The sequence below is a fragment of the Phyllopteryx taeniolatus genome, chromosome 14 (genome assembly GCF_024500385.1).
Source record: "Phyllopteryx taeniolatus isolate TA_2022b chromosome 14, UOR_Ptae_1.2, whole genome shotgun sequence".
NCBI lineage: Eukaryota > Metazoa > Chordata > Actinopteri > Syngnathiformes > Syngnathidae > Phyllopteryx > Phyllopteryx taeniolatus.
The window spans coordinates 12317056-12339553 of NC_084515.1; the positions used below are offsets into that span (position 1 = coordinate 12317056).

Consider the following 22498-nt stretch of genomic DNA (forward strand, 5'->3'; position numbering starts at 1 on the left):
AAATAAAATAAAATTTTAAAAATCGGGAATCTCGTGTCCTACTCTTGTGAAAGTTTTACTTCTTACAACATTTAAACGCAACATAGGTAGCACCAAAAGGATTCTCGCGAGTTTAAGAACTCGGGAATAGCTCGGAAATTTTCAAATTCTGCACGTTTCGTGCCAAGATAAGCCGAATTGTGAGTCAAATATGCATCTAACCTGAAGTAGGTCTTGACTATGTTAATGAAAAAATAAGCAAGAAAGACCGCGGCATTTAATTCAGAAAATGTCTTTCATCGAATACTGTTTGTTTCACCTGTATCTCAGAATGGAATAATACAACGTTGTATATAAAATACTCGGTAAGGATTTTATTGTTTTATTCCGATTGGAAATTTAACAAAACCTAAAAAATATTATCGGGCAGCTCGTGCGTTCTCCTCTAGTGAGACTTGTATTTACGAGATGTACGTAAATGCATCATAAGTAGCTCAGCGTTGCGTGCTACTGCTAGCTTTAGCGGCAGATGTTTTGCTTCTGTTTTATCGGCAACGGTTCTCAAAATAACATTTCTTAAAGCACTCTCGAGATGGACAAGTTTGTCGTTCGGCTCCCAAAGAAAAAGACGCCTCAGACCTCGAGGGGCACCGAGAAGGTTTACAAGCAAACCACCATAGAATCCTTACGGGTGAGTTTAACGGGGCTTTCCATTCAAGAAAGCAAAGTATAAGCCACCTAATGAGACTTTTCCCCTCTAGAGAGTGGTCGTCATTGAAGACATTTTGCGCTGTAAATCCACACTGGAGCTGCCAGGACAGAGCAGCGACAACTTGCTGAGTGCCTTGGCCGAGCTGAGCAAAAAGATGCCCTCCAAGGAGGTGCTGAAGTCCACGAAAATAGGTAATTTTATGTATTACGTACAATTTTGACTTACCAGTGTAGGGAGTCCCAAGCCATTCACTGACCGGGCCATTGAACAATATTCAGTTCATTCACTTTAAAACAAACTTTTAAAAAGGGAGGAAGGGAGAAAAAAAAAATTACAAACTTACATGGCCCTATGTGAAAAAGTGATTGCCCCCTAAATCTAATAACTGGTTGGGCCACCCTTTACGGCAACATCTGCAATCAAGTGTTTGCGATAACTTGCAATGAGTCTCTTACATTCATTTTGTTTTTCTTCAGCCTGCTGCAGAACCCGACTTCATTTCAGTCTGAGGTCACGAATAGATGGCTGGATGTTCTCCTTCAGGATTTTTTGGTAGACAGCACAATCCATGGTTCCATTTATCACAGCAAGTCTTCCAGGTCCTAAAGTAGAAAACCAGCCCCAGACCATTACACTACCACTGCCATATTTTACTGTTGGTATGATGCTCTTTTTCTGAAATGCAGTGTTACTTTTACGCCAGATGTAATGGGACACACACCTTCAAAAATGTTCGACTTTTGTCTCGTCAGACCACAGAGTATTTTCCCCAAAGTCTTGGAGATCATCGACATGTCTTCTGGCAAAATTGAGATGAGCCTAAATGTTCTTTTTGCTCAGCAGTGGTTTCCATCTTGCAATTCTTCCATGCGGGCCATTTTCCCCCAGTCTTTTTCTTATGTTGGAGTCATGAACACTCACCTTAACTGAGGCAAGTGAGGCCTGCAGTTCTTTTGATGTTGCTGAGGGGTCTTTTGTGACCTCTTGGATAAGACGTCACTGTGCTCTTGGGGTAATTTTGGTCGGCCCGCCACTCAGGGGACGATTCACCACTGTTCAATGTTTTCACCATTTGTGGATAATGGCTCTCACTGTGGTCTGCTGGAGCCGCAAAGCTTTAGAAATGACTGGTTAACCCTTTCCACACTGATAGAGCTCAATGACTTTTTCTTTTTTTCCCCTTGAATTTCTTTAGATCTCGACATGATGTACCCTGCCTTCTTCCTTAGGTCACACCGTCAACAAACTGCGGAAGCACCCGGAGCCCGAGGTGAGCTCGGCGGCCGCCAGGGTGTACACGGCTTGGAGGACGTTCGTGGAGGAGAATTCCAACAAGCCGTCCATCGAAGTGCGCTCGGACAAGCAATCGGAAGGGCTCAGGAGCAACGCCAGGAGACTCCTGGCCGAGGCACTTGAGCTCAAGGTGTGGTGCAAAGTAATATAAAGTAAAAGCTGTCATTTTCACAATTTCTTTCTGTGTCGCTGTTGTGTATAAAGGGCTCAGAATGGGGCGGGTGGTGACGTCGACCCTGGAATTGTCCCCTTTTGGAGGTAATATCAGAGCTGTAATAGAGGTGGGGCACCTTCTGTGTTAAATGATATTCAACAATAGCACCAATGCAGAATTGGTGGGAGGAAGTCAACCAGGGAATACAATGGAACCTCGGTTTTCGTATGATTCTTCGGCTTTTTTTTGTCAAAATCTTGTCTGTTTTCGCACACCCACTTGGTTTTCATACAAAAAAAATGTGTGACTCAGACATTCATTTTGTAGTTAATGCGATATGCTCGAGACTCAATCTGCCTTTGTTTCTCGTTGAGTGAGCGTCATCCCACATGTACATCCAAAGCATTTTCCTAAAAGTGTTCAACCGGTGGCAAGGTGTATTCCACGATGCAATTTGTTAATATCTTACGGTCTAAACAAGCCTCTCGGCATGCTCTGAAACGCTCGGGCAACATCGACGTAACACACCCTAGCAAAAGTGAGGCTTTCAAAATAAAAGCAAGCCAGTATATAATACACATTCACTACGCTTTCTTTTGCCCAACTTGTGACTGCCAGGAGGACTGCGGCCTCGTGGACAACACGGAGAGGGAGGTGTTCCACCAGAACGGCCGGGGAGTCAGCGGCTCGTACCGGAGGACGGTGCGAGCGCTGGTGTTTGCCTTCAGACGACAGCCCGAGCTCGGAGCTCAGCTGAAGCGGGACACCGCCTCGGTCGCCCAGCTGGTGTCCAAGTATAAGAGATGAATCTCTGATCATTAACACTTGCTTTTTATGCACCTAATGTCTTTATTGTCCATCCATCCATCCATTTTCTGAGCCGCTTATCCTCAGAAGGGTCGTGGGAGTGCTGGAGCCTATCCCAGCTATCAACGGGCAGGAGGCGGGGTACACCCTGAACTGGTTGCCAGCCAATTGCAGGGCACATATAAACAAACAACCATTCGCGCTCACATTCACACCTACGGACAATTTAGAGTCTTCAATTAACCTACCGTGCATGTTTTTGGGAGGAAACCGGAGTACCCGGAGAAAAGGCACAGGGAGATCATGCAAACTTCACACAGGGGGGGGCGGGGATTGAACCCCGGTCCTCAGAACTGTGAGGCAGATGCTATAACCAGTCGGCCTTGTCTTTATTGTATTGAATGTAAATAGGCAGTTTATTATTATTGGTGATGTATTTTTTTCATTATTATTGATTGGTGTTTTGTTTTTATACTGTATTGAAAATGTGAATTAAAACATTTAAATTGTATACAATGGGTGCATGCCTTGGTGGTAAATATGGAAGGGGGAAAAGTATGTTTATGCAAAAGATGGATGCAAGGATAGATGAATAAAAAATGTGACTGAATGAATGAAAAAAGTTGGTTAAATCAAAGGAAGAATATAAGGATGCATAAACAAAAAGTGTGTCTGAGGGGAAGGAATGCAGGAAGGAGGGATGGTTGGAAGAACGGCAGAACTGGTTGTCATTTCAGCAAAGGAAGGATGGAAGTAAGGATGCAAGAATAAAAAGCAACTCTGAGGGAAGAAAGGAAGGAGGCAGGCGAGGGAGAAAAAGATGCCAGGGAAAAAAAAGTAGGTCTGAGGATGGAGGGATGTTAGAAGAAAGGCAAAAATGTTTCAGTCATTTCATTCAAGGAGGGATGGAAGTAAGGATGCAAGAATGAAAAGCAACCCTGAGGGGAGGAAGCAGTTTCAGGAAGGAAAAGATGCCTGGGAAACAACTGTAAATGTAATAACATGAAAACATTTTACATTGGACCCACTTTGTATTTTGTTTCCTGAGTAAAAGCAGAATTTTTGATACAGTCCTCTGCATTGGAGCTTATTTGATTGTGTTCCCAATGTTGTGACCAGTTGGCAGGGGCGTATTTAGTTGTTTGCGAACCCAAGGCAAGCCAATTTGTGGGGATTTTGAATATTCATGTTAATTATCAACTGAAAAGGGTAATTTGAGGAAACTATCCATTTGCCTGAGCGAGATAATGTCCCCAAATCTTTTTAAAATGAACAAGTGAATCATCTCAACACTTTTACGGTACTTGAAAAGAGCAATAATCGACATTTAATACGGTTAACCAGTTTGACCACTTTAATACAGCTTCATCAATCGTGTCACTCCACTTCATACTGCATCCCTCTTGACTGACACTGACAGCAGTAATTGTACCTAATGTTGTGGCTAAAGCAACACGAGCCAGACGATGGCAATCACCATGAGGATGACAGCCAGGACGCAGATGCTGATGAAAACGATATCGCTGAGGTCGCGGGGTTTGGCATCGGCACGCCCCGCTTCTCCCCCTCCGCCGGCGGCGTCTCCCCGCCTGGCCTCCTGCTCCAGCCGGCGTTCTTCGGCCGAGACGATGGACGCAGAGGCCACCTTGCGCATGGCGTCGCACTGCACCTTGTACTCCTGCACGTTGCGCCGCTCTCCGTCGGAGAAGTCGATGTAGAGCTTGTTGACCAGCATGGTGACGTTGTGGTGCTTCTGACTGGCCGTGCCGCAGTTGACGAACTGGGCGAGGATCTTGTAAGAGGTGGCCGTCAGCTGGGCGGTGCACAACGGGTTGCCCAGGTAGATGCGCTCGCGCTCCAGCTGCGGTAACGACTGCTGGGGTATCAGGATGGTGAACTCCGACCTGGTGCAGCTCACGTTCATGGGCACCACTAAAGTACATGACCGGGAAAGAAAAAAATATTGATTAAGTCGTAAAATAAATCCTAAAATAAATACTAGAAACGTTTTGTTTTCACTGTCATCGTTTTTAAAATCCATCTATCCAATTCAATTAAGAGTCTTCAATTAACCTAAGAAATAATATTTTTGGAATGTGGGAGGAAGCCAGAGTATCTGCAGAAAACCCATTCAAGCAAAGGGAGAACATCTGCCCATGTAATACTTCACATAGGAAGGCGGGAGCCCAGATTCATACTCCCAATCTCAGAACTGTGAGACGGCCGTGTTAACCACTCATGGCCCCAGTTTCAAAAAAATATTTGAAGGGCAAGGAACTCTGGTTGCTTAATGGACAGATGTCTCCTAATAATACCGGACCCATCAGAAAAAAACTAGATATTTATAAAGTTACAAATTCTTGAAATATATTTCCTAAAAATACATATACATGTATACATGTATACAATTTTTTTATTCCAAAAATAACTTTCCATGGTTTTAGAGGGTATGTGACCATATTTAGCAACTTAAACAAGTCAAAATTGACACCACGTCACTCCTTAGGCAGTTGCCTATCACATATTTAACGGTGTGACTGTCTTAAAGTATATATTTAAAACCTGTTTTCAATGTCACAATTTTATAGGGCAAGGAATCATATTTGATGAGATAAACACGCCTCGCTCTATGACAGTATAACAATGTAATTCCTCCAAGGCAATCAGCAAGTAAGAGATCGTTTTAAATCTTCATAAAGACACAGAGCTCCTAAAATACATTTTAGATGAACTTAAGTTTTAAACGTTATTATATTTTTATGTACAATTTCAGAGGGTAAGGAACCGTGGTAGCACGAACTTGAATCAAAATGGACCCCACATGCCTTCAGCAAGCGTCTAGGCTTAAGATTTACCTCCGAGATAAGAAGCGGTGAAGCCTTTGTGCGCCTCGTCCCTGTCCGTGCTCAGCACCACCAGCATCTTGTTGCCCCGGGAGACAAGCGAAGTCGGCTTTTCGCCTCCGCACCAGCGTCCCATCAGCCCTTCCGCCTCCTGGCCGTCGCCGTCATACACGGCCACCCAGTCATAGTCGCATGTGTCCGTCAGGCTGTTGCGGCCTTCCAGGTCCATGACGGGGAAGAAGAGCTTGATGCGGTAGTCGGCTGCCAGCGAGATACTCCAGTGGCAGTTGATGTTGTTTGGGTAGATCTGCGGGAAGTTGGGGCTGCTGAAATTGCCGCCCACGTCTGACAGCACTTGCTGGCATTCGCCTGGCGGGGCAGAAGTTGGTCAAACATACAATTGTTTATCGATACTTGGAACAGGATGTTCCCAACTCTTAATCCGTGTTGAAAGCAAAGCCTTTTGTACGTCACACAGGACGATGATGTCATTGAATTATCTAAATGTTGGAGTCGCTGTCTGAAAGGCAGATATATTTGGCACCAACAGAGCTAGTATACCGTCCTGTTGCGTTGAAAGCAATCTGACAAGTATACTGGAACCTTGGTTCACGAATGCCCGAGTTTACGAAAAAAGAGTCTCGGAACAAATTAACTCATTCACGACCAGCCTTCCCAGTTAAAATGGATATTTGACTTCTAAAGCCGTCAATGGCAGAGCTTTGTTATGACTGAATGTGATATGCACAGACGGACACAACTAATATGCGGCCCCAGTGGTCTAATGGATAAGTCACTGGCCTCCTAAGCCAGGGATTGTGGGTTTGAGTCCCATCTGGGGTGCATCGGTTCTGGTGAACCTTCATGATGAGTTATGAACAAGGAATATGACTTTGTTCTATGGCTAAAATGCATTAATTCCATACCAGTTAATTTCAATGGGAAACTTCTTTGATTGCTTCGGCTTTTGAAGAGTCTCCGAACAAATTAACTCCTTCACTGCCAGCCTTCCCAGTTAAAATGGATATTTGACTTCTAAAGCCATCAATGGCAGTGAATCTTGGGTGCACCTGACAAGAGCTTTGTTATGACTGAATGTGATATGCACAGACGGACACAGTTCATATGTGGCCCCAGTGGTCTAATGGATAAGGCACTGGCCTCCTAAACCAGCGGTTGTGGGTTACAATGGCTGAATTCTATACCAATTAATTTCAATGGGAAACTTCTTTGATTGCTTTGGCCAGTTAAAATGGATGTTTGACTTCAAAAGCCGTCAATGGCAGTGATTGTTAAGTGTTCGCCTGACAAATATTTATCAAAGGGCTACAATGGATAAATTATATACCAATTAATTTCAATGGGAAATTGCTTTGGCTTGTGAAGCGTCTCGATACAAATCAACTCATTCACTGCCATCCTTCCCAGTTAAAGTGAATATTTGACAAACAGTATGAATACAACTGTGTTCTAGGGCGACAATGGATTAATTCCATACCAAATAATTTCAATGTGAAACTTCCTTGATTGCTTCGGCCAGTTAAAATGGATATTTGACTTCTAAAACCATCAATGGCAGTGAATGTTCAGTGTTCACCTGACAAATATTTTTCAAATTCGGAGCTTGCTTATGACTGAATGTTATATGCACGGATGGACACAGTTCACGTTGCCCCATGTTCACTCTCGTCTGTCACTTGCAAAAAATGGATATTTGACTTCTAAAGCAGTGAATGTTAAGTGTTCACCTTACAAATATTTTTCATTCGGCGCTTGCTTATGACTGAATGTGATATGCGCAGATGTGTACAGGTCACATGTGGCCCAGTGGCCTAATGGATAAGGCACTGTCCTCTGAAGGCAGGGGTTGTGGGTTCAAGTCCCGTCTTGGGTGCATTGAGTCTGGTAAATCTTCATGATGAGTTGCAAACAGTGTGAATATAACTTTGTTCTAGGGCTATAATTGATTAATTCTATACCAATTAATTTCAATGTGAAATTTCTTTGATTGCTTCAGTTTGGAAAGAGTGTCAGAACAAATTAACTCATTCATATTCCCCATATTCACTCTCATCTGTCACTTGCAAAAAATGGATATTTGACTTCTAAAGCAGTGAATGTTTTGTATTCACCGGACAAATATTTTTTTCGCTTAATTTTTTATGACTGAATGTGATAGGCACAGATCTGCTCAGATCATATGTGGCCCCAGTGGCCTAATGGATAAGGTACTGGCCTCCTAAGCCAGGGATTGTGGGTTCGAGTCCCATCTGGGGTGGATCGGTTCTGGTAAATCTTTATGATGAGTTACAAACAAAGGAATATAACTTTGTCTAGGGCAACAATGGATGAAATTCCAAACTAATTAATTTCAATGGGAAACTTCTTTGATTGCTCCGGCCAGTGAAAATGGATATTTGACTTCTGAAGCCGTGAATGTTGAGTGTTCACCTGACAAATATTTTTTCGAATTCGGAGCTTGGTTATGACTTAATGTGATATGCAAAGATGGACACAGTTTATATGTGGCCCCATGTTCACTCTCGTCTGTCACTTGCAAAAAATGGACATTTGACTTCGAAAGAAGTGAATGTGAAGTGTTCACTTTACAAATATTCGGCGCTTGCTTATGACTGAATGTGATACTGATGTGTACAGCTCACATGTGGCCCCAGTGGCCTAATGGATAAGGCACTGGCCTCCGAAGCCAGGGGTTGTGGGTTCAAATCCCATCTGGGGTGCATTGAGTCTGGTAAAACAACATGATGAGTTGCAAACAGTGTGAATATGACTTTACAAACAATGGAATATAACTTTGTTATAGGGCTACAATGGATTAATTCCATACCAATCTTCATGAAGAGTTACAAACTAGCAAATATAACTTTGTTCTTGGGCTACAATGGATTAATTCCATACCAGTTAATTTCAATTGGAAACTTCTTTGATTGCTTCGGCGAGTTAAAATGGATATTTGACTTCTGAAGCCGTCAATGGCAGTGAATGTTTAGTGTTCGCCTGACAAATATTTTTGTGACATGCACAGATGTGCACAGGTCACATGTGGCCCCAGTGGCCTAATGGATAAGGCACTGGCCTCCTAAGCCAGGGATTGTGGGTTCGAGTCCCATCTGGGGTGCATCGGTTCTGGTGAATCTTCATGATGAGTTACAAAAGAGCAAATACTACTTCGTTCTCGGGCGACAATGGATTAATTCCATACCAGGTAATTTCAATTAGAAACTTCTTTGATTGCTTCGGCGAGTTAAAATGGATATTTGACTTCTGAAGCTGTCAATGGCAGTGAATGTTCAGTGTTCAACTGACAAATATTTTTCAATTTCAGAGCTTGGTTATGACTGAATGTGATATGCACAGATGTGCACAGGTCACATGTGGCCCCAGTGGCCTAATGGATAAGGCACTGGCCTCCTAAGCCAGGGATTGTGGGTTCAAGTCCCATCTGGGGTGTATTGGTTCTGATAAACCTTCATGATGAGTTACAAAAGAGCAAATACTACTTCGTTCTCGGGCGGCAATGGATTAATTCCATACCAGGTAATTTCAATTAGAAACTTCTTTGATTGCTTCGGCGAGTTAAAATGGATATTTGACTTCTGAAGCAGTGAATGTTCAGTGTTCACCTGACAAATATTTTTTTCAGAGCTTGGTTATGACTGAATGTGATATGCACAGATGTGCACAGGTCACATGTGGCCCCAGTGGCCTAATGGATAAGGCACTGGCCTCCTAAGCCAGGGATTGTGGGTTCGAGTCCCATCTGGGGTGCATCGGTTCTGGTGAATCTTCATGATGAGTTACAAAAGAGCAAATACTAAATCATTCTCAGGCGACAATGGATTAATTCCATACCAGGTAGTTTCAATTAGAAACTTCTTTGATTGCTTCGGCGAGTTAAAATGGATATTTGACTTCTGAAGCTGTCAATGGCAGTGAATGTTCAGTGTTCAACTGACAAATATTTTTCAATTTCAAAGCTTGGTTATGACTGAATGTGATATGCACAGATGGACACACTTTACATGTGGCCCCATGTTCACTCTCGTCTGTCACTTGCAAAAAATGGATATTTGACTTCTAAAGCAGTGAAAGTTGTTCACCTGAGCTTGCTTTTGACTGAATGTGATACGCACAGATGTACACATGTCACATGTGGCCCCAGTGGACCAATGGATAAGGCACTGGACTCCTAAGCCAGGGATTGTGGGTTTGAGTCCCACCTGGGGTGCATCGGTTCTGGTGAACCTTCATGATGAGTTACAAACAAGGAATATGACTTTGTTCTATGGCTAAAATGGATTAATTCTATACAAATTAATTTCAATGGGAAACTTCTTTGATTGCTTCGGGTTTTGAAGAGTCTCCGAACAAATTAACTCCTTCCCAGTTAAAATGGATATTTGACTTCTGAAGCCGTCCATAGGAGTTAATGTTGTATTCACCGAGCTTTGTTATGACTGAATGTGATAGGCACAGATGTGTACAGGTCACATGTGACCCCAGTGGCCTAATGGATAAGGCACTGGCCTCCGAAGCCAGGGATTGTGGGTTCAAGTCCCATCTGGGGTGTATTGGTTCTGATAAACCTTCATGATGAGTTACAAACAATGGAATATAACTTTGTTATAGGGCTACAATGGATTAATTCCATACCAATTATTTTCAATGGGAAATGTCTTTGATTCCTTCGGTTTTGAAGAGTCTCGGAACAAATTAACTCATTCACTGCCAGCCTTCCCAGTTAAAATGGATATTTGACTTCTAAAGACATCAATGGCAGTGAATTTTGTTCGAGCTTTGATATGACTGAATGTGATATGCACAGACGGACACAGTACATATGTGGCCCCAGTGGCCGAATGGATAAGGCACTGTCCTCCTAAACCAGTGATTGTGGGTTACAATGGCTTAATTCTATACCAATTAATTTCAATGGGAAACTTCTTTGATTGCTTTGGCCAGTTAAAGTGGATGTTTGACTTCTAAAGCCGTCAATGGCAGTGAATGTTCAGTGTTCACCTGACAAATAGTTTTCAATTTCGGAGCTTGGTTATGACTGAATGTGATATGCACAGATGGACACACTTTACATGTGGCCCCATGTTCACTCTCGTCTGTCACTTGTTCACAAGTATGAGCTTTGCTGTGACTGAATGTGATATGCACAGACGGACACAGTTCATATGTGGCCCCAGTGGCTTAATGGATAAGGAACTGGCCTCTTAAACCAGTGATTGTGGGTTACAAGTGAATGTTGTGTTCACCTGACAATTATTTTTCAATTTCGGAGCTTGCTTATGACTGAATGTGATATGCACAGATGGACACACTTTACATGTGGCCCCATGTTCACTCTCGTCTGTCACTTGCAAAAAATGGATATTTTACTTCTAAAGCAGTGTTAAGTGTTCACCTGACAAATATTTTTTTGAGCTTGCTTGTGACTGAATGTGATATGCACAGATGTACACAGGTCACATGTGGCCCCACTGGCCTAATGGATAAGGCACTGGCCTCCTAAGCCAGGGATTGTGGGTTCGAGTCCCATCTGGGGTGCATCGCTTCTGGTAGACCTTCATGAAGAGTTACAAACTAGCGAATATAACTTTGTTCTCGGGGTACAATGGATTAATTCCATACCAGTTAATTTCAATTGGAAACTTCTTTGATTGCTTCGGCGAGTTAAAATGGATATTTGACATCTGAAGCCGTGAATTTTCAGTGTTCACCTGACAAATATTTTTCAATTTCAGAGCTTGGTTATGACTGAATGTGATATGCACAGATGGACACACTTTACATGTGGCCCCATGTTCACTCTCGTCTGTCACTTGCAAAAAAAGGATATTTGACTTCTAAAGCAGTGAAAGTTAAGTCACCTGGCTTGAGCTTGCTTTTGACTGAATGTGATACGCACAGATGTACACATGTCACATGTGACCCCAGTGGCCTAATGGATAAGGCACTGGCCTCCGAAGCCGGGGATTGTGGGTTCGAGGTGCATCGGTTCTGGTAAACCTTCATGCTGAGTTACAAACAAGGGAATATAACTTTGTTCGAGGGCTACAATGGCTTAATTCCATACCAATTAATTTCAATGGGAAACTTCTTTGATTTCTTCGGCTTTTGAAGAGTGTAGAACATAGGAACTCATTCACTGCCAGCCTTCCCATTTAAAATGGATATTTGACTTCTAAAGCGGCGGCACGGTGGACGACTGGTTAGAGCGTCAGCCTCACAGTTCTGAGGAGCAGGGTTCAATCCCCGGCCCCGCCTGTGTGGAGTTTGCATGTTCTCCCCGTGCCTGCGTGGGTTTTCTCCGGGCACTCCGGTTTCTTCCCACATCCCAAAAACATGCATGAATTGAAGACTCTAAATTACCCGTAAGTGTGAATGTGAGTGCGAATGGTTGTTTGTTTGTATGTGCCCTGCGATTGGCTGGCAAACAGTTCAGGGTGTACCCCGCCTCCTACCCGATGATAGCTGGGATAGGCTCCAGCACGCCCGTGACCCTAGTGAGAAGCGGCTCAGAAAATGGATGGATGGATGGACTTCTAAAGCAGATCTGTACAGGTCCCAGTGGTCTAATGGATAAGGCACTGGCCTCCTAAGCCAGGGACTGTGGGTTCGAGTCCTATCTGGGGTGTATCGGTTCTGGTAAAACTTCATGATGCGTTACACATGAGGGAATGTAACTTTGTCTAGGGCAACAATGGATGAAATTCCAAACCAATTAATTTCAATGGGAAACTTCTTTGATTGCTCCGGCCAGTGAAAATGGATATTTGACTTCTGAAGCCGTCAATGGCAGTGAATGTTAAGTGTTTGCCTGACAAATACTTTTCGAATTCGGAGCTTGGTTATGACTTAATGTGATATGCAAAGATGGACACAGTTTATATGTGGCCCCATGTTCACTCTCGTCTGTCACTTGCAAAAAATGGACCTTTGACTTCGAAAGAAGTGAATGTTTAGTAGTCACCAAATATTTTTCGGAGCTTGCTTATGACTGAATGTGATATGCACAGATCTGTACAGGCCCGAGTGGCCTAATGGATAAGGCACTGGCCTCCTAAGCCAGGGATTGTGGGTTCGAGTCCCATCTGGGGTGCATTGGTTCTGGTAAACCTTCATGATGAGTTACAAACGAGCGAATATATGTTCTCGGGCGACAATGGATTAATTCCATACCAGTTAATTTCAATTGGAAGCTTCTTTGATTGCTTCGGTGAGTTAAAATGGATATTTGACTTCTAAAGCAGTGAAAGTTGTTCACCTGAGCTTGCTTTTGACTGTGGCCTAATGGATAAGGAACTGGCCTCCTAAACCAGCGATTGTGGGTTACAAGTGAATGTTGTGTTCACCTGACAAATATTTTTCAATTTCGGAGCTTGCTTATGACTGAATGTTATATGCACAGATGGACACAGTTCCCGTTGCCCCATGTTCACTCTCGTCTGTCACTTGCAAAAAATTAAGTTGTCACCTGGCTTGAGCTTGCTTTTGACTGAATGTGATACGCACAGATGTACACATGTCACATGTGACCCCAGTGGCCTAATGGATAAGGCACTGGCCTCCGAAGCCGGGGATTAATTACCCGTAGGTGTGAATGTGAGTGCGAATGGTTGTTTGTTTGTATGTGCCCTGCGATTGGCTGGCAAACAGTTCAGGGTGTACCCCGCCTCCTGCCCGATGATAGCTGGGATAGGCTCCAGCACGCCCGTGACCCTAGTGAGGAGAAGCGGCTCAGAAAATGGATGGATGGATTTCTAAAGCAGTGAATGTTTAGTATTCGCCGTAAAAATATTTTTCGGAGCTTGCTTATGACTGAATCTGATATGCAGAGATCTGCACAGGCCCCAGTGGCCTAATGGATAAGGCACTGGCCTCCTAAGCCAGGGATTGTGGGTTCGAGTCCCATCTGGGGTGTATCGGTTCTAGTAAATCTTCATGATGCGTTACAAACGAGGGAATGTAACTTTGTCTAGGGCAACAATGGATGAAATTCCAAACCAATTAATTTCAATCGGAAACTTCTTTGATTGCTCCAGCCAGTGAAAATGGATATTTGACTTCTGAAGCCGTCAATGGCAGTGAATGTTAAGTGTTTGCCTGACAAATACTTTTCGAATTCGGAGCTTTGTTATGACTTAATGTGATATGCAAAGATGGACACAGTTTATATGTGGCCCCATGTTCACTCTCGTCTGTCACTTGCAAAAAATGGACATTTGACTTCGAAAGAAGTGAATGTTGTTAACCTAAATTTTTAAACTGCTTCGGCGAGTTAAAATGGATATTTGACTTCTGAAGGTGTCAATGGCATTGAATGTTGTGTTCACCTTACGTGAGCTTTGCTGTGACTGAATGTGATATGCACAGACGGACAGAGTTCTTATGTGGCCCCAGTGGCCTAATGGATAAGGCACTGGCCTCCTAAGCCAGGGATTGTGGGTTCGAGTCCCATCTGGGGTGCATTGGTTCTGGTAAACCTTCATGATGAGTTACAAACGAGCGAATATAACTTTGTTCTCGGGCGACAATGGATTAATTCCATACCAGTTAATTTCAATTGGAAGCTTCTTTGATTGCTTCGATGAGTTAAAATGTATATTTGACTTCTGAAGCTGTCAATGGCAGTGAGTGTTCACCTGACAAATATTTTTCAATTTCAGAGCTTGGTTATGACTGAATGTGATATGCACAGATGGACACACTTTACGTGGCCCCATGTTCACTCTCGTCTGTCACTTGCAAAAAATGGATATTTGACTTCTAAAGCAGTGAAAGTTGTTCACCTGAGCTTGCTTTTGACTGTGGCCTAATGGATAAGGAACTGGCCTCCTAAACCAGCGATTGTGGGTTACAAGTGAATGTTGTGTTCACCTGACAAATATTTTTCAATTTCGGAGCTTGCTTATGATTGAATGTTATATGCACAGATGGACACAGTTCCCGTTGCCCCATGTTCACTCTCGTCTGTCACTTGCAAAAAATTAAGTTGTCACCTGGCTTGAGCTTGCTTTTGACTGAATGTGATACGCACAGATGTACACATGTCACATGTGACCCCAGTGGCCTAATGGATAAGGCACTGGCCTCCGAAGCCGGGGATTGTGGGTTCGAGTCCCATCTTGGGTGCATCGGTTCTGGTAAACCTTCATTGCTGAGTTACAAACAAGGGAATATAACTTTGTTCGAGGGCTACAATGGCTTAATTCCATACCAATGAATTTCAATGGGAAACTTCTTTGATTACTTCGGCTTTTGAAGAGTGTAGAACAAATGAACTCATTCACTGCCAGCCTTCCCAGTTAAAATGGATATTTGACTTCTAAAGCGGCGGCACGGTGGACGATTGGTTAGAGCGTCAGCCTCACAGTTCTGAGGAGCAGGGTTCAATCCCCGGCCCCGCCTGTGTTTGAGTTTGTTCTCCCCGTGCCTGCGTGGGTTTTCTCCGGGCACGCCGTTTTCCTCCCACATCCCAAAAACATGCATGAATTGAAGACTCTAAATTACCCGTAGGTGTGAATGTGAGTGCGAATGGTTGTTTGTTTGTATGTGCCCTGCGATTGGCTGGCAAACAGTTCAGGGTGTACCCCGCCTCCTGCCCGATGATAGCTGGGATAGGCTCCAGCACGCCCGTGACCCTAGTGAGGAGAAGCGGCTCAGAAAATGGATGGATGGATTTCTAAAGCAGTGAATGTTTAGTATTCGCCGTAAAAATATTTTTCGGAGCTTGCTTATGACTGAATGTGATATGCAGAGATCCGCACAGGCCCCAGTGGTGTATCGGTTCTAGTAAATCTTCATGATGCGTTACAAATGAGGGAATGTAACTTTGTCTCGGGCAACAATGGATGAAATTCCAAACCAATTAACTTCTTTGATTGCTCCAGCCAGTGAAAATGGATATTTGACTTCTGAAGCCGTCAATGGCAGTGAATGTTAAGTGTTTGCCTGACAAATACTTTTCGAATTCGGAGCTTTGTTATGACTTAATGTGATATGCAAAGATGGACACAGTTTATATGTGGCCCCATGTTCACTCTCGTCTGTCACTTGCAAAAAATGGACCTTTGACTTCGAAAGAAGTGAATGTTAAGTGTTAACCTGACAAATGTTCCTTCGGAGCTTGCTTATGACTGAATGTGCCATGCACAGATGTACACAGGTCACATGTGGCCCCAGTGGCCTAATGGATAAGGCACTGGCCTCCTAAGCCAGGGATTGTGGGTTCGAGTCCCATCTGGGGTGTATCGGTTCTAGTAAATCTTCATGATGCGTTACAAACGAGGGAATGTAACTTTGTCTAGGGCAGCAATGGATGAAATTCCAAACCAATTAATTTCAATCGGAAACTTCTTTGATTGCTCCAGCCAGTGAAAATGGATATTTGACTTCTGAAGCCGTCAATGGCAGTGAATGTTAAGTGTTTGCCTGACAAATACTTTTCGAATTCGGAGCTTTGTTATGACTTAATGTGATATGCAAAGATGGACACAGTTTATATGTGGCCCCATGTTCACTCTCGTCTGTCACTTGCAAAAAATGGACATTTGACTTCGAAAGAGGCGGCACGGTGGACGACTGGTTAGAGCGTCAGCCTCACAGTTCTGAGGTGCGGGGTTCAATCCCCGTCCCCGCCTGTGTGGAGTTTGCATGTTCTCCCCGTGCCTGCGTGGGTTTTCTCCGGGCACTCCGGTTTCCTCCCACATCCCAAAAACATGCATTCATTGGAGACTCTAAATTGCCCGTAGGCATGACTGTGAGTGCGAATGGTTGTTTGTTTCGATGTGCCCTGCGATTGGCTGGCAACCAGTTCAGGGTGTACCCCGCCTCCTGCCCGATGACAGCTGGGATAGGCTCCAGCACGCCCGCGACCCTAGTGAGGAGAAGCGGCTCAGAAAATGGATGGATGGATGGACTTCGAAAGAAGTGAATGTTGTTAACCTAAATTTTTAAACTGCTTCGGCGAGTTAAAATGGATATTTGACTTCTGAAGCTGTCAATGGCAGTGAATGTTCAGTGTTCAGCTGACAAATATTTTTCAATTTCAGAGCTTGGTTATGACTGAATGTGATATGCACAGATGGACACACTTTACATGTGGCCCCATGTTCACTCTCGTCTGTCACTTGCAAAAAAATGGATATTTGACTTCTAAAGCAGTGAGTTGTTCACCTGAGTTTGCTTTTGACTAAATGTGATACGCACAGATGTACACGTCACATGTGGCCCCAGTGGCCCAATGGATAAGGAACTGGCCTCCTAAACCAGGGATTGTGGGTTAGAGTCCCATCTGAGGTTCATCGGTTCTGGTGAACCTTCATGATGAGTTACAAACAAGGAATATGACTTTGTTCTATGGCTAAAATGGATTAATTCCATACAAATTAATTTCAATGGGAAACATCTTTGATTGCTTCGGCTTTTGAAGAGTCTCCGAACAAATTAACTCCTTCCCAGTTAAAATGGATATTTGACTTCTGAAGCCGTCCATAGCAGTGAATGTTGTATTCACCCGAGCTTTGTTATGACTGAATGTGATAGGCACAGATGTGTACAGGTCACATGTGACCCCAGTGGCCTAATGGATAAGGCACTGGCCTCCGAAGCCAGGGATTGTGGGTTCAAGTCCCATCTGGGGTGTATCGGTTCTGATAAACCTTCCTGATGAGTTACAAACAATGGAATATAACTTTGTTATAGGGCTACAATGGATTGTTTCTGTACCAATTATTTTCAATGGGAAATGTCTTTGATTTCTTCGGTTTTGAAGAGTCTCGGAACAAATTAACTCATTCACTGCCAGCCTTCCCAGTTAAAATGGATATTTGACTTCTAAAGCCGTCAATGGCAGTGAATGTTGTGTTCACGTGAGCTTTGCTGTGACTGTATGTGATATGCACAGACGGACAGAGCTGTTATGTGGCCCCAGTGGCCTAATGGATAAGGCACTGGCCTCCTAAGCCAGGGATTGTGGGTTCGAGTCCCATCTGGGGTGCATTGGTTCTGGTAAACCTTCATGATGAGTTACAAACAAGCAAATATAACTTTGTTCTCGGGCGACAATGGATTAATTCCATACCAGTTAATTTCAATTGGAAGCTTCTTTGATTGCTTCGGTGAGTTAAAATGGATATTTGACTTCTGAAGCTGTCAATGGCAGTGAGTGTTCACCTGACAAATATTTTTCAATTTCAGAGCTTGGTTATGACTGAATGTGATATGCACAGATGGACACACTTTACGTGGCCCCATGTTCACTCTCGTCTGTCACTTGCAAAAAATGGATATTTGACTTCTAAAGCAGTGAAAGTTGTTCACCTGAGCTTGCTTTTGACTGTGGCCTAATGGATAAGGAACTGGCCTCCTAAACCAGCGATTGTGGGTTACAAGTGAATGTTGTGTTCACCTGACAAATATTTTTAAATTTCGGAGCTTGCTTATGACTGAATGTTATATGCACAGATGGACACAGTTCCCGTTGCCCCATGTTCACTCTCGTCTGTCACTTGCAAAAAATTGTCACCTGGCTTGAGCTTGCTTTTGACTGAATGTGATACGCACAGATGTACACATGTCACATGTGACCCCAGTGGCCTAATGGATAAGGCACTGGCCTCCGAAGCCGGGGATTGTGGGTTCGAGTCCCATCTTGGGTGCATCGGTTCTGGTAAACCTTCATTGCTGAGTTACAAACAAGGGAATATAACTTTGTTCGAGGGCTACAATGGCTTAATTCCATACAAATTAATTTCAATGGGAAACTTCTTTGATTGCTTCGGCTTTTGAAGAGTCTCCGAACAAATTAACTCCTTCACTGCCAGCCTTCCCAGTTAAAATGGATATTTGACTTCTAAAGCCGTCCATAGCAGTGAATTTTGTAGTCACCTGACAAGAACTTTGATATGACTGAATGTGATATGCACAGACGGACACAGTACATATGTGGGCCTAATGGATAAGGCACTGGCTTCCGAAGCCAGCGGTTGTGGGTTCAAGTCCTGTCTGGGGTGCATTGAGTTTGGTAAATCTCCATGATGAGTTACAAGTTAATTTGTTCTCAGGCTATTATTGATTAATTCTATACCAATTAATTTCAATGTGAAACTACTTTGATTGCTTCAGTTTGGAAAGAGTGTCAGAACAAATTAACTCATTCACTGCCAGCCCTCCCAGTTAAAATGGATATTTGACTTCTAAAGCCGTCAAGGGCAGTGAATGTTAAGTGCTCGACTGACAAATATTTGCTACTTCAAATTTGGAACTTGGTGATGCCTGAATGTGATAGGCACAGATGTGCACAGGTCACATGTGGCCCCAGTGGCCCCCAGTGGCCTCCTCAGCGAGGGATTGTGGGTTTGAGTCCCATCTGGGGTGTATACATTTTGTGAAATCTACATGATGAGTTACCTGAGAAGTAGTACGCCTTGAATCCCCGCCCCCCGATGTTGAAGTCAGATTTGAAGACGAGCAACAGCTGGCTGGCTGTGGTGACGACGGCAGGGGGCTTGTCGGCCCCGCAGTACGTACCCAGGTGGCGGTGCGACACGGTGGGCCCGTCGAACAGGGCCACGTAGTCGAAGTGGCAGCCCTCGTTGTTTTCCATCTGGAAGTCCAAGAAGAGAAGAGTGACTGCGCTGCTGTTGGACAGGTGGATAAGCCACGTGCAGTCGGCGTCGTTGCTGTACTCCGCCGGGTAACCCGGGCTGGAGATGACGCCCGACAGTCCCGTCAGCACCCCGCCGCACGTGTCTGCACCAAAAAAAGAAAAAAAATGCAACCACATTAGGAACACCTGTACACTATAATGACATCCATTCTGCCCGTCACGCCCGTCTGTCCATCTATTCAACATCAGCCATCCGTAGCATATCCGTAGCATATATATATATGGATGGATGGATGGATGGATGAATGGATGGATGGAGGGGATGGGTGGATGGTGGGTGTATATAAACTGTATATCTATATATATTGTAGTTGTCCATCCATCCATCCATATATCTGTCCTTCCAGCCATCCATGTTCATCCATACATCCATCTGTATTTGTCCATTCATCCGTCCGTCTGGCCGTCGGTCCATCCATCCTTGTCCGTTCATCCATCTATATTTGTCCCTCCATCCATCCACCCATGCCTCCTTCCCTCCCTCCCTTTTCCCTCCCTCCCTCCCTCCCTCCATCCATCCATCTCTATTTGTCCATCCATCCAGCCATCTATCCATGTCTGTTGATCCATCTCTCTTTGTCCCTCCATCCATCCATCCATCCATCTCTATTTGTCCATTATCCATCCAGCCATCTATCTATCTATCTATCTATCTATCTATCTATCTATCTATCTATCTATCTATCTATCTATCTATCTATCTATCTATCTATCTATCTATCTATCTATCTATCTATCTATCCAGCCATCTCTATTTGTCCATCCATCCATCCATCCATCCATCCCTCCATTTCTATTTGTCCCTCCCTCCCTCCCTCCATCCATGTCAATCCCTCCATCCATCCATCCATCCATCCTTTCATATATCTACATGTATATCTGTTCATCTCTATATGTCCACCTTTTGCCTTTCCTTTCAACACCCTGACCAAAACAAAAGATAAATAAATAGTCAAATCCTAATGATCACTGACATACCTTTCCTGTAGCCCAAACTGAAGCCTGTATGCGCCACGTGACGGTCTGAGCGGAAGATGACCGACATGACGTTCCAGGATGAGGAGAAGGCCGGTGGGGGGGCGTCGCCGCAGAAGGTGCCCAGCAGGTTGCCCTCGTCGCCGGCCACGCCGTTGTAGATCTTCACATGGTCGTAAGCGCAGCGGGTGTGGTACTCCAGCTCAAAGTGATGAAAGGTAAGCAGCACCGAGGAACCTTCCGGCATCACAATGAGCCAGGAGCAGTGGATGTTATACGGGTAGAGGCCCGGGAAATTTGGACTGGACAGGTTGCCGGATGGCGCAGAGAGGATGCCGCCGCATTTTACACCTTAAAAGACAAAATTAAATTGTATTATATTATTTGACTTAGAGCCACTAATTATATGTATTTGTTATTTTTATTGGGAAAAGACATGTACCCTGAAAAACTTTTTGAAATGAGATCTAATAATAGGAATATTCACTTTAAGTTTGTTTTTGTTTGTTTTTATTTGAATTGAACATAGTTACTGTACACTTCAATTCTTTTCTGTCATAGTGCTTCATTATAACACTTTTCTAGCAGGATCAGAATTCATCTTTCACATCAAAATCCCAAACGGATGCAGGCGCAACCTTGCAGAGCGTGTGCGCAAGCTATGATAAACTCACCTTTTTGATCCGCCTTCGTGTCGACAAGCAGCAGGAAACAAACAAGTGAGGCCACGCTGAGCATCATCTTATAGCTGACGCTGACTTTTTGCCACACATAAAGTCAGCATTAGTATAACAAAGGTGGCAGCAGAAGCAGCAGCAGCATGATGATGACGGGCCTCCACAGGCCTGAGCTGCTGATGCCTTGTGTAGCTCCTAAAAAATTCATTCCCAACCTGAAACCCACCTGAGGCCACCTCCACTAAATTTTAATGACAGGGGGCGGCTTGTTGGGACAGTGTACATTTTTAATAACCTCTATTGAAGAGAGAGAGACAACAGCACAGAACGCATGTTCCTCACGTGGAACATATTTGGTCGGGGCCACACGGCTGCTCCGTAAACAACTACAGTGCAGTTCAGCCTCTGGCTCTGGCCAGTGGTTTTCTTTCATTACATTTATTGATACAGGTTTAATTTCATTCACCTGTATGCTTTTGACAACAGCGACAGCCCGTATAGACAATAAAAGCATTTTCACTCGTGGAGGCAGCACTTCATACACTACATTGTGTTGCTAATGCACGCGTCCAATAAAGCTCTGCGGCTTTCCTTACCTATTGGCTTTGACTCAACCGCAGGGGCGTCACACGCCTGAGGGGATGTTGGTTTTTCGTCATGAAAGTGCCTGTGCTTGATAGTGTTTCATCATGAAACTGTATACAAGGCATGAAACAGTCAATTTTCTCTCATATGAAGATAGCTGGGATAGGTAGGCTCCAGCATGCCCGCGACCCTAGTGAGGATAAGCGGTACAGAAAATGGATGGATGGATGGATTTCTCCTTTAAAGATATTCTCCGTAGAGTTATGTAAAAGTTTTATGATGGCAACAGTTTTGATTCTGGGACTCTATTTACATTATTTCCTTTGGGGAAAGTACTTTTTCCACCGCACAGTACTCACTAAACGAATTCAGGGTTCTTGGGGGGGGGGGGGGGGGGGAAAAAGAAAAAAACCCAGGTGATACTCAATTTACCATGGTAGATGGCGCTGTTGCATCATGATGACAAGAAGGCCTGAGGGTTTTTTTCTTCTTTATAAAATCGTCCATGCATCAGCAGCTCCTTACAAGTCAAGCTGAAATAAATAAGAATGTGATGAAAATAAGTCGTCTTTTTTTTTTTTTTTTTTTTACCCCCCTACGCACACAAAGAAATTCCTGGAAGTTACTCGGCTGCCTATGAATTTTAATTCCGTCCTCCCTGAGAGAAAGAAAAGCAAGAAAAGCTCGGCATTGTTCAAGGATACGGATGTGTGGCGGGGCAGCAGTTGAAATGTGTTGTGGAAAGATATGGGCAACTGTTTCGGGCGGGGG

General features: G+C 44.0%; 2 protein-coding genes and 13 non-coding genes across 16 annotated transcripts; 14 read left to right on the forward strand and 1 right to left on the reverse strand.

Moving 5' to 3' along the window:
• Positions 1 to 86: 86 nt before the first annotated feature.
• Positions 87 to 4011, forward strand: tceanc2 (transcription elongation factor A (SII) N-terminal and central domain containing 2). Of its 2 annotated transcripts, none has more exons than XM_061797603.1 (5): positions 87 to 179; positions 562 to 670; positions 741 to 882; positions 1921 to 2114; positions 2757 to 4011. In XM_061797603.1, the coding sequence occupies exons 2-5, from the start codon at positions 572 to 574 to the stop codon at positions 2943 to 2945; spliced, it is 624 nt and encodes a 207-aa protein (XP_061653587.1). In that variant the 5' UTR covers positions 87 to 179; positions 562 to 571; the 3' UTR covers positions 2946 to 4011. The 2 variants fall into 2 exon arrangements, with proteins under 2 accessions (XP_061653587.1, XP_061653588.1); XM_061797604.1 differs by lacking the exon at positions 87 to 179 and adding an exon at positions 326 to 344.
• A 280-nt stretch (positions 4012 to 4291) lies between these two features.
• Positions 4292 to 21206, reverse strand: cdcp2 (CUB domain containing protein 2). The gene is made up of 5 exons (XM_061798078.1): positions 21140 to 21206; positions 20469 to 20816; positions 19232 to 19573; positions 5801 to 6157; positions 4292 to 4877 (listed from the first exon to the last, which is right to left on the reverse strand). Exons 1-5 carry the CDS (start codon positions 21204 to 21206, stop codon positions 4390 to 4392), a joined length of 1602 nt encoding a protein of 533 aa, XP_061654062.1. The 3' UTR covers positions 4292 to 4389.
• trnar-ccu (transfer RNA arginine (anticodon CCU)) lies at positions 7994 to 8066 on the forward strand. The gene has a single exon. It is a non-coding gene; the product is annotated as a tRNA-Arg (tRNA).
• On the forward strand, positions 8457 to 8529 carry trnar-ccg (transfer RNA arginine (anticodon CCG)). Its single transcript has one exon. It is a non-coding gene; the product is annotated as a tRNA-Arg (tRNA).
• Positions 8855 to 8927, forward strand: trnar-ccu (transfer RNA arginine (anticodon CCU)). The gene has a single exon. It is a non-coding gene; the product is annotated as a tRNA-Arg (tRNA).
• Positions 9187 to 9259, forward strand: trnar-ccu (transfer RNA arginine (anticodon CCU)). Its single transcript has one exon. It is a non-coding gene; the product is annotated as a tRNA-Arg (tRNA).
• trnar-ccu (transfer RNA arginine (anticodon CCU)) lies at positions 9505 to 9577 on the forward strand. The gene has a single exon. It is a non-coding gene; the product is annotated as a tRNA-Arg (tRNA).
• Positions 10306 to 10378, forward strand: trnar-ccg (transfer RNA arginine (anticodon CCG)). Its single transcript has one exon. It is a non-coding gene; the product is annotated as a tRNA-Arg (tRNA).
• trnar-ccu (transfer RNA arginine (anticodon CCU)) lies at positions 11293 to 11365 on the forward strand. The gene has a single exon. It is a non-coding gene; the product is annotated as a tRNA-Arg (tRNA).
• On the forward strand, positions 12848 to 12920 carry trnar-ccu (transfer RNA arginine (anticodon CCU)). The gene has a single exon. It is a non-coding gene; the product is annotated as a tRNA-Arg (tRNA).
• Positions 13669 to 13741, forward strand: trnar-ccu (transfer RNA arginine (anticodon CCU)). The gene has a single exon. It is a non-coding gene; the product is annotated as a tRNA-Arg (tRNA).
• Positions 14215 to 14287, forward strand: trnar-ccu (transfer RNA arginine (anticodon CCU)). Its single transcript has one exon. It is a non-coding gene; the product is annotated as a tRNA-Arg (tRNA).
• trnar-ccu (transfer RNA arginine (anticodon CCU)) lies at positions 15997 to 16069 on the forward strand. The gene has a single exon. It is a non-coding gene; the product is annotated as a tRNA-Arg (tRNA).
• On the forward strand, positions 17392 to 17464 carry trnar-ccg (transfer RNA arginine (anticodon CCG)). Its single transcript has one exon. It is a non-coding gene; the product is annotated as a tRNA-Arg (tRNA).
• trnar-ccu (transfer RNA arginine (anticodon CCU)) lies at positions 17747 to 17819 on the forward strand. Its single transcript has one exon. It is a non-coding gene; the product is annotated as a tRNA-Arg (tRNA).
• Positions 21207 to 22498: the final 1292 nt, after the last annotated feature.